The sequence below is a fragment of the Vulpes lagopus genome, chromosome 15 (genome assembly GCF_018345385.1).
Source record: "Vulpes lagopus strain Blue_001 chromosome 15, ASM1834538v1, whole genome shotgun sequence".
In the NCBI taxonomy this organism is placed as follows: Eukaryota; Metazoa; Chordata; class Mammalia; order Carnivora; family Canidae; genus Vulpes; species Vulpes lagopus.
In genome coordinates, this window is record NC_054838.1 from 25,554,587 (window position 1) to 25,570,376 (window position 15,790).

At 36.4% G+C, this 15,790-nt stretch overlaps 1 protein-coding gene across 1 annotated transcript in view; it reads left to right on the top strand.

Moving 5' to 3' along the window:
- Positions 1-15,790, top strand: part of PPME1 (protein phosphatase methylesterase 1) — an 88,584-nt gene that overhangs the window by 43,265 nt on the left and 29,529 nt on the right. The window contains exons 2-3 of the mRNA XM_041730438.1: positions 650-743; positions 1,300-1,392. Of these exons, the coding sequence (XP_041586372.1) occupies positions 650-743; positions 1,300-1,392 (187 nt within the window). The remainder of the gene's footprint in view (positions 1-649; positions 744-1,299; positions 1,393-15,790) is intronic.

Genomic DNA, 15,790 nt, shown 5'->3' on the forward strand with positions numbered 1-15,790 from the left:
CATATAATTGCTTCCATCTTTTTATAACTAAATATTATTTCTCTATGTACCACAACTTATTTTCATCAGCTGTTGATGATCAGTTGTTTCTAATTTTTCTCTATTATAAACAATGCTACATTGAATAGATAAGTCATTTCACTTCTGCATGAGCATATCTTTAGATAAATTCCTAGAAATTCAAAGTATTGCCAGTTTGGCTCTTATGAAGGTTGTGTATTGATGGGTTGGGAAATCATGAAAAAGCATGAAATAATATGAGGATTAAAGGTATAAAGAAGGAGTAGTGACCAAAAATGATTATACCGGAATGATATTAAAATGGCTTGACAGGATAGGAATGAAGCTGGTAGTCAAGAACAAGGAGAGAGAACCAGCAGGTTTTGTGGTGTATATACATGGAATATATTTGGAATTAAAATATACTAATGAATTTTCTAAAATCCTAACATTTTTACTCTTAAGTCTTGAACTTTTTAAAACACATTTTTAACGTGATGCTCTCTTTATGAAAACTCCTCATTCTTTAAGAGAAAATACCCTTGCAATTTTCATTTCATGTTTATATTTAGCATTTGTTGATCAAGATTTTAATGTTTTCACGCATAACTGTTTTTTACTTGAACTCTTTCTCTTTTTTTTCCTTCAGCCCTGGAAGAAAACGAGACTTTTCCCCTGTTTCTTGGAGTCAGTACTTTGAATCCATGGAAGATGTAGAAGTAGAGAATGAAACTGGCAAGGATATATCCTTTGCAAAATGGCTTATTCTTTAACAAGCTTATAATACTAAGAAGACATGTATAGTTTCTGAAATGTTCTTTAGTCCTGCTATTTATTTCATTTTTATTCTCCATCTGTTCTGTGTACAGCATGGAATTTAATCTATAAGTCTATGCCAGTATCTTACTTGGATATAATTGTCTAATGCACGGGGAGAGGATTAAGAATTAAATTCCTGACACTGATATCTCTTTTAAGGAGAAGGTTTTATGAGTCAGGTGAGTTGAATCAGTTTAGCATCTAGAAATTAGGGACTATGTCCTCAGGGCAACAGGGAATCTTTTTTTTTTTTCCCCATTGATACTGGCTCCATGCTTCAAAAACAGGTTTGGTGTTTCAGAAACTTCTATTTAAGTGTCTCTTGAGTTTGGAAGTCTGCAGCTTTACATAGAGCCTGGTACTGCCTGAGGTTTTTTTTTTTTTTTTCCCCCTGAGGTATTTAATCAGTATTATTATGATTAAATTATCAAAAACGTAAGTGAGCAAAAGCTTAGATATATTATCTTTAACTATTCATACACTTTTCGAGTTTACAAGAGTGGGTCAGAGGGTCCTGTCCTACTCCTTCTGCATGGAGGAGGCCATTCTGCCCTTTCCTGGGCTGTGTTCACAGTAAGTAAGAAGTTGATAATAGAAGCTGATGTTAGCACAACCATTGTTTACTTCTGGATAAATTTGACTAACCTAACTCTTCTTCTATGTTCACTCATATAGCTTGATATAAGAAAGTTAGGGATGTGGGTTGATTATGAATATTTTTAATGGGAGGCCCAAGATCACCTGCTCTTTAAAGTTCTTAACTGGGGTGAGCTTTAGTGCATGAATTGTTCAAACATTTTATAAAATGTTCTCTATATATTGCATTGGGATGAGGGAGATAGGATTTGTTCCTGGTTGAACGTGGGTGTTTAGGATTTGTTCCTGGTTGAACGTGGATATTTAATTAAGTAATAGATAAGCAGAAATATCCTATTCAAGTGCTTTAGATAGAGATAATGTCTATCCTTTATTTGTCTCCTTCATAGAGCCCAGTGTAGTACTTTATACATGGAGATGTTACAAAAATATTTGGTAAATTTTTCTTCTCTTTTAAACTAATGCTTTATATTTTAATGATATTAGTGAGCTACTGGGAAATAAACTATATTTAGTTGATGATACCTTGGTCTATAGTAGAGGATGTATGTCTGTGTGAATGCTACCAGTTCTAGATCTTCCTGATTTTCTTGACTCTGTGCAAGGAGAGATGCTGGTAAGGAAAATACTAGCAATGTTCCTATTGAATATGAAATTGTCATCTCTTCTTATGTGTATCAAGCAGACGCACAAACTTCCTCTATTTACCACTAGGAAGTCTGAGGGACAGAAAATGGGGGCAAGCAGGAATTCAGTACAAGATAATTGGACCTAGATGACTATGGAATTGAGGAGGGCTCTGAACATATTATATTCCTGGCAGCAGATTTATTGGGAATAGTTCTCAACATGTAGGCACTTACTCATCTTATTGAATTATTAAATGATTTGATTCCTATCTTGTTTTCTACTTCCTTTCTCTTGACTTTAGGATATAACTATTTGATTTGCCCTTAAGTGCCAGGCTCCTTCATCTCCCTACACCTGTATTGTCCAATGTAATGCAAAATCATATATGTAAATTTTTTGCCACATAAGGTAATTTTAAATCTAGTAGAGACATAAAATAGGTAAAAAGAAGCAGATTAAGATTATTTTTAATAATATATTTTTATTTAACCCATGGTACCCAAAGTAGTATTATTTCAATAGGTAATCAGTATAAAAATTACTATTGAGATATTTCACTTTATTTTTTATACTGTCTTTGAAATTCAGTGTGTATTATAGGTAGTCATAACACATCTCAGTTTGGACTAGCCACATCTCAAGTCCTTAATAGCATCACTTTGGTCACTTACATTCTTCACCTCGCTTGTGAGGTGAAGACCATGTCTTAGTTATGCCTGCCACATGCTCAAGGAATGTCTCTTGAATGAACAAGTGACAGCATCACATGCCTGTTCCTAATGTAGCAACTATAGTATTAAGTATACTCCAGTTGCCCTGAACTAAGGTCAGAGCCACCAGAAATGGTTTATGTACTGTAACCTGGCTGACACGGTTATTGGGCAGCTAACATGCTGGAGACACGGAGGGGAAGAAATGTGTGACTGTGGAGAGGAAATAAGCACCATCTTAATTGGTGTGTCACATTCGTATAACTGAGTTGAAACTTGCTAGGGATAGTAACCCCAGGCTGTACCTCATAAGAAATTTGGCAAAAAGTAATGTTTGGATAGGAAGAGCTTTCTTCCAAGGATAGTATGTAATGGGTCACAAAATTTTGTAAAATTTTGATGAGAATTACCTACGAAAGCCTGAGGTAGTCTTGCTGTATTCTTTGAACTTTTCATCAGCTCCCTAGCACTCTAGTACAAAATCAGAGCTAATGTTACCTATTTGAGTGTTCAGAGTCCTTAAAGATGAGGGATCTGCATAGAGCTAGAACAGATTTCCCATGAAACAACTATTGTTTAAAAAAAAAAAAAAAGGGCAGCCTGGGTGGCTTAGCAGTTTAGTGCCACCTTCAGCCCGGGGCCTGATCCTGGAGACCCAGGATTGAGTCCCACGTCGGGCTCCCTGCATGGGGCCTGCTTTTCCCTCTGCCTGTGTCTTTGCCTCTGTGTGTGTGTGTGTGTGTCTCTCATGAATAAATAAATAAAATCTTAAAAAAAAAAAAGAAACAGCTATTGTTTTTGACATTAAGGAAAGGAACAATGAAGTAGGAGTTGGAAGATGTGATTTCTAGTCCCAGTTTTACTGTACTGATAATATATCCTTGAGGAAGCTACTTAAGCCCTGGAACAAGCCATGTAAGCCTTTACTCCTCAAATACAGTCTTCTTACACTTGAAGTTCTCTTTGAAAATTATGTAAAATAATAGAATATGAAAACTAAATTTTAAACTCATGTACAAATATTGTAAGTGGTTTGTTGACATATATTGATATTAAATATTTTTATCTCATAGAAACAATGAAATAACATGGAAAGTGACTGGCATAGAGAAGGTAGTTGATAAATAGCTGCTGATGTTATTAAATGTGTCATTGTAGAGGAAATCTCTAGTTCTTTTTTTACCAAAGTATAGTCTACAGATTACAAATTCCATGAGATATTAATGAAATAGGGTTTTTGTGATTAAGTGAGTTTAAGAAATATAACATGTAATATCCTTCTCTGATCTCTAAGAAATTCACCATGTATCAGTATGTTATTAAACCCTTTAGGATGTTCTTCTACTTCTACTTCATGCAGCTGTCTTCCAAATGTATTTGACAACTCAATTCCTTTTTTCTAAAACATCTATTACCATCTATTACTTTGTGAAAGTCTTTTATAGATAGATCATTATATCCCAATTGTTTACCTGGTTTACTTGTATAATCAAGGATATGACCTACCACTCAGCCTAATAGCTTGGACTTTTGCTCATTAAATTTACTTGCCCTTTTTTTATTGTTTTTTTTTTTTTTTAATTTTTATTTATTTATGATAGTCACAGAGAGAGAGAGAGGCAGAGACACAGGCGGAGGGAGAAGCAGGCTCCATGCACCGGGAGCCTGATGTGGGATTCGATCCCGGGTCTCCAGGATCGCGCCCTGGGCCAAAGGCAGGTGCCAAACCGCTGCGCCACCCAGGGATCCCTTTTTATTGTTGTTATTCCTCACAGTGTACCAGCCCACTGAATGAGTTTCTATGTTACAGTGCTTTGAAAATAAAAATGGCTACATAAAAGTTAGTGCTCTGGCAATTGACTTGACTCCAGAAGTTATATTTTTCATAAGCACTAGAAAATGATCCAGAAAGCAGCCATGGCAAACAGCAGGAATAAGCCCTAGCACCTTATGGTCATGAGAGGCAGAATTTCCCTCAGACATCCATCTAGATGATAGCTGGTAAAATACGGTAGTAAAATAGAAACAAAAAGGCCACTAGCATAGCAGGAGGACAAGTACACTGACAGCCAAAGGAAGAGATGAACAACTTGGATTGATATTTATGAATGCTAAATCATGAAATTCTTGAGAGCAGGAACTGTGCCTTATCCATTCTTAATATGACAGCACACAGGGCCTGTCCTGGAGTTGGTGCTCAGTAGTTATAACTTGAATAAGTTAACACTGACCTTGAGCAATTAGCAAAGGATAAACTTTGTTTATTGTTTCCTGTTTGAGAAAGCAGAAAAGATGTAATCATTCTAAAGCCTTTATCAAATGTCAGCAAGTCATTTACATATGACTGATACACAAAGAAGTTATATAACATGCTTAGAAAAATCCCAGACACAAGATAGGCAAGACCAAAGGACATGAAGAGACAGTTCATGGAGAACAAACAACATGAGAAAGTTTGTCCTCACTAGTAATCAGGTATGATTCATAGAGGCGGTATCATTTTTTTTAGATATCAATAATATTTTCCAAAGCTAATTCTTAGTGTTGCCAAAAGCAATAGAAAACAAATACTTTCAAACATTGCCAGTAGTATTGTAAATAGAGCTCTCTTAGAAAGTAATTTCTCACTTTGATTGAATTATCAATATATTTATACCATTTGACAGAGACATCATACCTCTAGGAATCTAAGGAAATAATACCAAATATAAGACATGTTATTTGTCTAAAATTAGCAGTCTCAATGTCCAACAATAAGTAAATGATTTAATAAACTAGATGTATTGATAAGACATTATACAATGTTGAAGAAACAATTTTCGGGGCAATTTGGTGGCTCAGTAGGATTAAGCATCTGCTTTTGGCTCAGGTTATGATCCCAGGGTCCTGGGATGGAGCTCCACATTGGGCTCCCTGCTCAGCAGGGAACCTGCTTTTCCCTTTCCCTCTGCAGCTCCCCCTGCTTGTGTGCGGACGTTCTCTCTCTCTCAAGTAAATAAATAAAATATTTTAAAAGAATAAAAGTAAATAAATAAAAAAAAATTCTTCTGGACACTATGGAAAACAGCTGAGTGATTTTTTTTCCTGTTTTTTCTATTTTTTAGGTTTTGTTTTTCAATTGTATGTATGTATTACTTTGTAACTTAAGGATTTTTTTTCTTTAATGGAAACTATTTTCAAAGGAAAAACTTTGTACTCATTTGAAAGGTTTTATTCAGTTCTGGATACCACAAGTTAAAGGGACACTAGCAAACTGAAACTTGTCTAGGAAAGAGCAGCCATGATTAGAGTACTTGAAACTATAACAGTCAAGGAACAGTTGAAGGCACTGAAAAAATGAAAGACTTGGGAGATGTAATATTTGCCTTCAACTATAATAATAATTTTTAAAAATCAACCACATCTTTTAAATATTTTCTATATGTCTGTTACTATGCTAAGTGCTTACATGCATAATCCCATTTAATCCTTTCTGTGTTTCTATGAGGTTAAGCAGATGAGAACATTAAAATTTAGCCAGTAACAGTACCAGAACTCAAAACTACCTGTATCTGTCTTCAGTATGCATGTTTCTCTGAAGACTGATTCTGTACTACATAAGAGTAGAGACTCAAGGCAGAAACCATAGAGATATATTTTTGACATACAAAAGGCAGAACTTCTAATGATTAGGACTATTTCAAAGCAGCTCAGGCCTTCTACAGAGGAAAAGTAAGCATTCATCTCAGCATACTAGCACAGTGCATATTATAAGATTTAATTACAAATGTATCTTTCACAGTTCCTTCTTATCCATCCATAATTCTGTAAAATCCCTAGACCTGAATAGAACTCGTTTTCTATCTAAATGTTTCATGGTTTTCTTTTTTTTTTTTTTTTCATAAGGTGACCCAGAGATTCACCCAAAGAAATCCTCTTAACTATCAAGAGAAAGCATTTCTACTTTGGCTTTTTAGTAACAGGAAAAAAAGCAAATAAAGAAAAAAAAATATAGTCATTTTTGTGGAACTAGCAAAAAGTTATAACTAATAGAGGGAAATTATGGTGTTTTAAAGGATAGGCTTTAAGTTTCTAGAAAACTAATTTTTTAGAATCCTTTATTCCTTGGTTATATCCAATAAAGTAGTTGTTACTGTAGTTATTACTATAATGATCATATATAGTGAGTTATACTTAGAACTCCATAGCACCCATCACCAGGTACTGGTTATAACAGACTGACCTCATTGTTGTTGGAGAATCCAGAACTACACAGAAATTGAAGTTTGACAGAAAGGAGAGGAGCAGTGGTAGCTCATTAGCACATGCACTCTCAACAGGCTAGATTTTGCCAGTCTCCAGTTGTTTTCAGCTTTGGTAACTGTGTCGGACCTGGAACCAACCAAGTCCGAATTAATTAAAGCCAAGAGTTGAATCTGAAGTGTCTTCTGATTTCTGTTTCTTCTTCCAGTTGATTTAGTTCGTGTTAGAAATAATTACTGAATATATTCTATAATCCAGGATTTGTGCTGGGTTACTAAGGATACTAAAATGAGAGTTCACTTTTTAATAAGATCAACTAATCAGGAAATAACTTGCTAAATCCCTACATTTTTATCTTAGGTGCTATGGATACAGTGGAAAATTAAACACATCCTATCCTCTTGTTCGTATGATGTTTTAAGTCTAATGAATAAGATAGGAAAAAAGAACGCATATGCATACAAATAACAGCAAAAAAAATTAACGTTTGAACAGGTTTGAATCTAAAACAGCTTAACCTGTCAAGCTTTAGTTTCTCAGTCTATAAAGTGGGTATGATGCCACCTTAGTCACCTAAGTCAATAGGGAAATTGTGAGAATAAGTAAAAGATTATGAGCCTTTGATAAATTTTAGATAAATTTACAGCATCTATATACAAGATACAAAAATAACAGGAGGGAATGATGAACTCTGGTGATGATTGAGGGGACTATAAGGAAAGTAGAAAGTTTCATTAAGAAAGAGGACATCTAAAAAAAAAAAAAAAAAGAAAAAAGAAAGAAAGAGGACATCTGGGGGATCCCTGGGTGGCTCAGGGGTTTAGCACCTGCCTTCGGCCCAGGGCATGATCCTGGAGGCTCCCTGCATGGAGCCTGCTTCTCCCTCTGCCTGTGTCTCTGCCTCTCTCTCTCTCTCTCTCTCTCTCTGTCTCTCATGAATAAATAAAATCTTAAAAAAAAAAAAAAAAAAAAAGAGGACATGTGAACTATGTTTTGAAGACTGAATAGAAGTTGCCTTAGGAAAGAAGGCATTCCAAAGAGAGAGAAATGCAAAAGCAGTGAAGACTTGTAACAATGAACTATGTTTGGGAAATTATAAGTAGCTTGAGTCCAAAATATGAGGGTGAAGAGGGAAAGAAGTGACTAGAAAGGGATGCTTGGGTGGCTCAGCGGTTGAGCATCTGCCTTTGGCTCAGGGCGTGATCCCAGAGTCCCATGTCAGGCTCCCTGCATGGAGCCTGCTTCTCCCTCTGCTTGTGTCTCTGCTTCTCTCTGTGTGTGTCTCTTGAATAAATAAATAAAATCTTTTTTGAAAAAGTGACTAGAGAGATCACAGGGGCAAAATTATGAGAGGGCCTTGGATACCAGGCTAGAGAATTGCAGCTTATTCTTTAGTTCAGGGTAAGAGTAGAGGGAACTGTTTTTTTGTTTTTTAAAGATTTTATTTCCTTTTTCATGAGAGACACAGAGAGACAGAGGGAAAAGCAGACACCCTGTGGGGAGCCCAGTGTGAGACTTAATCCTGGGGCCCCGGGATCATAACCTGAGCCACCCAGGTATCCTGAGGGGTCTGTTTTTAAACACTTCCCCCACCCATATCCACATAAAATATATCGTAGGCATTTCAGAATTAGGGAGGGGTTATGGAAAGTATGTTTTGTTTGAAATAATCACAAACATATCCAGACTGGAAAGTTCTGGGAAGTTGAATATTTTGATATACCTCTACTTACTTCTAATTGAGTGTCACTGTTTTAGGCAAGAAGTTATTGAAGGTTGTTAATTAGCATACTACTATAGCTAATGGATTGGGCCAGAGACACAAATGGAGGCAGGTAGATTAGTTAAAAGGCTGTTCTTATATAATTCTAAATATTTGTTATCTTGTGGGATGTTAATTTCTCCCCAAAAGGAGAATGTTCAATTACATTTTTTTTGCCGTGTAAAAGCACTACTTAGAATAGCACTGTTTTAATCTACCCAATTTATTTACAAATGTAGCATCAGTCTAATACCAAAACTAGGCCACTAAAATTCAGGAAAACTATGAACCAATTTAAGTTATAAAATAGATGCAAAATTCTAAATAACAGCAGATTTAATCCAGTAGTGTAGTAAAGTAATAATACACTGTAAACAACAAGTTTTATCACATGAGTCTGAAACTGGTTCAGCATTGGAAAATCTATATGTGTAATTAATACCAAAAAAAGACTTGAAAATATAATACTCTACTTAGGTTGCAAACTCTTGACAACTAGGAATAGGTGAACAACTTCCTTAATTTTTATTAAGTTGATATACCAGAAAATTATATGTATAAATACACTTAGTAGTGAAAATTAGACACTTTCCTTTAAAGTCAGGGACAAGGATCCCTGGGTGGCACAGCAGTTTAGTGCCTGCCTTTGGCCCAGGGTGCGATCCTGGAGACCCGGGATCAAATCCCACGTCAGGCTCCCGGTGCATGGAACCTGCTTCTCCCTCTGCCTATGTCTCTGCCCCCCCCCCCCTCTCTCTATCATAAATAAATAAAAATTAAAAAAAAATAAAGTCAGGGACAAGATAAGGGAGCTTTTTCCAACATTTATACTGAAGGTTCTGGCCAAACAATAAAACTAGAAAGAAAAATTAACTTTAAAGGTTTGAAAACAATGAGAATTGTCATTACTTGCAAATATTGTCTTCCTGGAAAATCAACTGACAAACTACTAAGCCATAGTTCACAAAGTCACTATCTTAACCGACTGAGCCATCCGTTCTGATTTGCAATTCCCTAATGAAATGTGATGTTGAACACCCTTTTATATGCTTATTTGCCATCTATATTTGGTGAGGTATTTGAAAATAATCTAAATGGGCACCTGGATGGCTCATTCAGTTAAGCAGCTACCTTGGTCTCAGGTCATGATCTTGGTTTTGGGATTGAGCCCCAATGGGCTCCCTGCTCAGTAGGGATTCTGCTTCTCTCTCCCTCTGCCTTTCTCCCAAGCTTGTGCCCTCTCTTTTTCAGATAAATAAATAAAATCTTTATGTATATAATTTTATACAATAAAAATAACAATCCAAGTGGATTAAACTACTGAATTAAAAAAACAAACTTTAGGAGCATTCATATGATGTTGGGGCAGGGTTTTTTAAAAGTTAACCATAAGGGGCGTCTGGGTGGCTCAGTTGGTTAAGTACCTGCCTTCAGCTCAGGTCATGATCTCTGGGTCCCAGAATCAAGTCCCATATTGGGCTCCCTGCTAAGTGGGAACTCTACTTCTCTCTCTCTCTCTCTCTCTCTCTCTCTCTCATCCTTCCCCCTTCCCTCCCACCCCATCACTTGTTCTCTCAAAAAAATAAAATTAAATAAATAAAGTTAACAACAAAAAGTAAAAGCCATAAAATCTCTGGGACACAGCAAAAGCTGTTTTAAGAGGGAGGTATATAGCAATCCAGGCCTGTCTCAAGAAATAAGAAAAAAATTCAAAACAGTCTAGTCTTACACATAAAGGAACTACAAAAAGAAGAACAAACAAAGCCTAAGGTGAGTTAAAGAAAGGAAATAATAAAGATCAGAGCAGAAATAAAAGATGTAAAGACTAAATGAAAAATAAAAAATCAATGAAATCACGATTGAAAAGATAAAATTGACAGATCCTTAGCCAAACTCCTCAAGAAAAAATAGAAAGGACCCAAATAGGTAAAATGAGAAATGAGAGAAAAGTAACAACTGATACCACAGAAATACAAAGGATTATAAGAGAATACTTTGAAAAATTATATGCCAGCAAACTAGACAATCTAGAAGAAATGGATAAATTCCTGGAAACATACAACCTTCCAAAACTGAACCAGGAAGAAATAGAAAAGCTGAATAAACCAACTATAAGAAACAAAATTGAATCAGTAATCAAAAAACTACCAAAAAATGAGATGGCTGGGTGGCTCAGTCTGTTAAACATCTGTCTCTTGGTTTCATCTCAGCTCATGATCTCAAGGGTCATGAGATCAAGCCCCGCAATGGACTCCATGTTCAGCAGGGAGACTGAAGATTCTCTCCCTCTGCCCCTCCCGCCCCTTGTGTGCATGCGCTCTCTCTCTCTCTGATTTATTTTTTTTTTCTCTCTCTGATTTAAATAAATCTTGGTGAGGGAAACAAAAGCAAAAATGAACTATTGGGGCTTCGTCAGGATAAAAAGCTTTTGCATAGCAAAGGAAACAGTCAACAAAACTAAAAGGCACTTTATGGAATGGGAGAAGATATTTGCAAATGATGTATCAGATAAGGAGCTGGTATCCAAAATCTATAAAGAACTCATCAGACTCAGCACCCAAAAAACAAAAAAATCCAGTCAAAAAATGGGCAGAAGACATGAAAAGATATTTTTCCAAAGACATACAAATAGCTAACAGCCACATGAAAAAATCCTCAATATCACTCAGCATCAGGGAAATGCAAATCAAAACTACAATGAGATACCACCTTACACGTCTCTTAGAATGGCTAATATTAACTCAGGAAACAATAGATGTTGGCCAGGATGTGGAGAAAGGGGAATACTGTTACACTATTGGTGGGAATGCAAACTGGTGCAGCTATTGGAAAATAGCATGGAGGTTCCTCAAAAAAATAGAGCTACCTGGGCACCTGGGTGGCTCAGTCAGTTAGCATCTACCTTTGGCTCAGGTCATGATCCCAGAGCCCTGGGATCAAGCCCCACCTCGGGCCCCTGCTCTACAGGGAGCCTGCTTCTCTTTCTCCCTCTGTCTGCAGCTCCCCCTGCTTGTGCATACTCTCTCCCTCTCTCTTTCTGTCAATATATAAAATCTTTTTAAAAATAAAATAAAATAATAAAAATAGAGCTATCCTACGACACAACAATTGCACTACTAGGTATTTATTCAAAGGATATGAACATGGTGATTAGAAGGGGGCATATGCACCCTAGTGTTTATAACAGCAGTGTCCACAAGAGCCAAACTATGAAGAGATGTCCATTGATGAATGAATGGATAAAGAAGATGTGGCATATATATACAACTACACACACACACACACACACACACACTGGAATATTACTCAGCCATCAAAAAGAATGAAATCTTGCCATTTGCAAGTCTGTTTCTACTTCTGTTATTCTAATGAATACCTTTAAAGAGAATAACTAGATACATCCACAAAGGCAAAAGAAACAAAAGCAAAAATGAACTATTGGGACTTCATCAAGATAAGAAGCTTTTGCACAGCAAAGGATACAGTCAACAAAACTAAAAGACAACCTACAGAATGGGAGAAGATATTTGCAAACGACATATCAGATAAAGGGCTAGTTTCCAAAATCTATAAAGAACTTATTAAACTCAACACCAAAGAAACAAACAATCCAATCATGAAATGGGCAAAAGACATGAAGAGAAATCTCACAGAGGAAGACATGGACATGGCCAACATGCACATGAGAAAATGCTCTGCATCACTTGCCATCAGGGAAATACAAATCAAAACCACAATGAGATACCACCTCACACCAGTGAGAATGGGGAAAATTAACAAGGCAGGAAACAACAAATGTTGGAGAGGATGCGGAGAAAAGGGAACCCTCTTACACTGTTGGTGGGAATGTGAACTGGTGCAGCCACTCTGGAAAACTGTGTGGAGGTTCCTCAAAGAGTTAAAAATAGACCTGCCCCACGACCCAGCAATTGCACTGTTGGGGATTTACCCCAAAGATTCAGATGCAATGAAACGTCGGGACACCTGCACCCCGATGTTTCTATTAGCAGTGGCCACAATAGCCAAACTGTGGAAGGAGCCTCGGTGTCCATCGAAAGATGAATGGATAAAGAAGATGTGGTTTATGTATACAATGGAATATTGCTCAGCAATTAGAAACGACAAATACCCACCATTTGCTTCAACGTGGATGGAACTGGAGGGTATTATGCTGAGTGAAATAAGTCAATCGGAGAAGGACAGTGTATGTTCTCATTCATTTGGGGAATATAAATAATAGTGAAAGGCAATATAAAGGAAGGGAAAAGAAATGTTGGGAAATATCAGGAAGGGAGACAGAACATAAAGACTCCTAACTCTGGGAAACGAACTAGGGGTGGTGGAAGGGGAGGAGGGCGGGTGTTGGAGGGGAATGGGTGACGGGCACTGAGGTGGACACTTGACGGGATGAGCACTGGGTGTTTTTCTGTATGTTGGTAAATTGAACACCAATAAAAATTAATTAAAAAAAATAAATAAAGAGAATAACTATTGTGGACATGCTCTGACACTTTTTCATTATTTATAAAACATGTTACTCTTTGAATTTACTTAGTTCTTTCCTTGTTTTCTAGTCTTTGCCACACTAAGATGTAAACATTATAAGAGCAGGAAAATTACCCATCTTTTTCATACTGTAACCCCATTACTCGATGCCAGATTTTTGTAAGATGTAGTATAGAAAAATTTGATAAATAAATGAATGGAAAGTATTTTTAACATTATCATCAGTGTCTGACAGGCAAATGAATCATAAAGCATTGCTTTCAAGTTAAAGTTGGAATTGACAATTACTACCTTCAAATGAATATTTTGTTGCTGTCTTTTAAAAATGTAGAGCAATAAAGCAAAATTGACATTATTTTTGCCACTTATTTCCAGAATACAGATTTGTTTTTGTCATTGAAAGTTGTACTGCCACCATAATGTATTAAGTAACTCTTGTAAATTAGCTTTCAGGAACAAATAGCAAAATATAATAGAATTTCAGTCTTATTCTCTTTAAAGGTATTCATTAGTTAGAGTAATAGAAGTAGAAACAGACTTACTTTTCTAGATGATTTTTTTAAAAGATTTTATTTACTTATTTTATTTTTTTATTTTTATTTATTTAATTTACTTATTTTAAGTATAAATCTTTACACACAATGTGGAGCTTAAACTCACAACTCCAAGATCAAGAATTACATGCTCCTCCAACTGAGCCAACCAGTTACACCTCTAGCTGATTTTTAAAATGTGATAATACACTAACAATGAACTATCAGAAAAAGAAATAAAACATTCAGAAAATGTGAGGGTTAGATGAGATGGTCCTCCTGTTTTATTCTTAAAAGTTTAAAAATGTTGATGACATTTACTAACACTGGTGGTAATATATTGTCAAAGAATCTAGTTTATTTGAAGAAGAAGAACTCCAATTATTTCAGGTTTGTTTAAATCTCAAAAATTGTACCTCCTCATGATATTATGATTTCTTTTTCAGTATATTTTTATCTAACTGTGGTATAAGATTGTGTATAATGCGGGCAGCCCCGGTGGCACAGCGGTTTAGCACCGCCTGCAGCCCAGGGCATGATCCTGGAGACCTGGGATCGAGTCCCACGTCAGGCTCTCTGCATGGAGTCTGCTTCTCCCTCTGCCTGTGTCTCTGCCTCTCTCTCTCTCTCTCTCTATCTCTGCATCTCTATGAATAAGTAAATAAAATCTTAAAAAAAAAAGATTGTGTATAATGCTGCATCTTAAATGAATATTTGGTAGATTTCATGATTTGTTCTGCTTTTAGGGTTATTTCATGATCTAAATGTCACATTTGTGTGATATCCTAAGCCAAAATACAAACTTTCTCATGGTCCTTATCTAGGGAGTCTCCCTTCCAGAGTAGGGAAAAGATAACCAAGGAATATGGATAAAAATTGTAGGTGATAGTAGAGTTCAGAGATTCATCACTTAGGGGTAATTACTCTGTCTCATGAAAAGCAAGGGAGAATTAGGATTTAAAGAGGGATGTAGGGATCCCTGGGTGGCGCAGCAGTTTGGCGCCTGCCTTTGGCCCAGGGCGCGATCCTGGGGACCTGGGATCGAGTCCCGTGTCAGGCTCCCGGTGCATGGAGCCTGCTTCTCCCTCTGCCTGTGTCTCTGCCTCTCTCGCTCTCTCTCTCTGTGTGACTATCATAAATAAATAAAAATGTATAAAATAAAATAAAATAAAATAAAGAGGGATGTAGGTGAAGAAAGCCATATTCTGAAGTTGGGATAGAACTAGAACATGCACAAAAAGAGAATCGTCACTTTTTAGCTTTAGTTAAAAGTGAAAAGTCTTTGTATAAGATCATATCATATGCAAATAGTGACCGTTTAACTTCTTCTTTACCAATATGGGTGCCTCTTTTTTTTTTCTTATCTGATTGCTGTGGCTAGGACTTCCAGAACTCTCTGAACAAAAGTGGCAAGAGTGAACATCTTTGTCTTGTTCCTGATCTTAAAGGAAAAGCTCTGCTTTTCACCATTGAGTATGATGTTAGCTGTAGGTTTTTCATATTTGGGCTTTATTATTATGCTGAGATATGTTCCTTCCAAACCCACTTTGCTGAGAGTTTTTATCATGAATGGATGTTGAATTTTGTCAAATGCTTTTTCTGCATCTGTTGGTGGGAATGTAAATTGGTACAGCCGCTGTGAAAAACAGTATGGAAGTTCCTCAAAGAAGAGTAGAAATACTATATGGTCCAATAATTCCACTACTGGGTATTTACCCAAAGAAAATGAAGACACTAATTTGAAAAGATAAGCATCCCTATGTTTATTGCACCATTATTTACAATAGCCAAGATATAGAAGTAACCTAAATGTCCATTGTTAGACAAATGAATTAACAAACAAGAAGCAGAATCAGAGCTATAAGTACAGAGAACAAATTCATGTTTGCCAGTGGCGTAGGGGTGGGGGAATGGGCAAAATGGGTCAAGGGGAGTCGGAGATACAGGCTTCCAGGTACAGAATGAATAAGTCACAGGAATAAAAGACACAG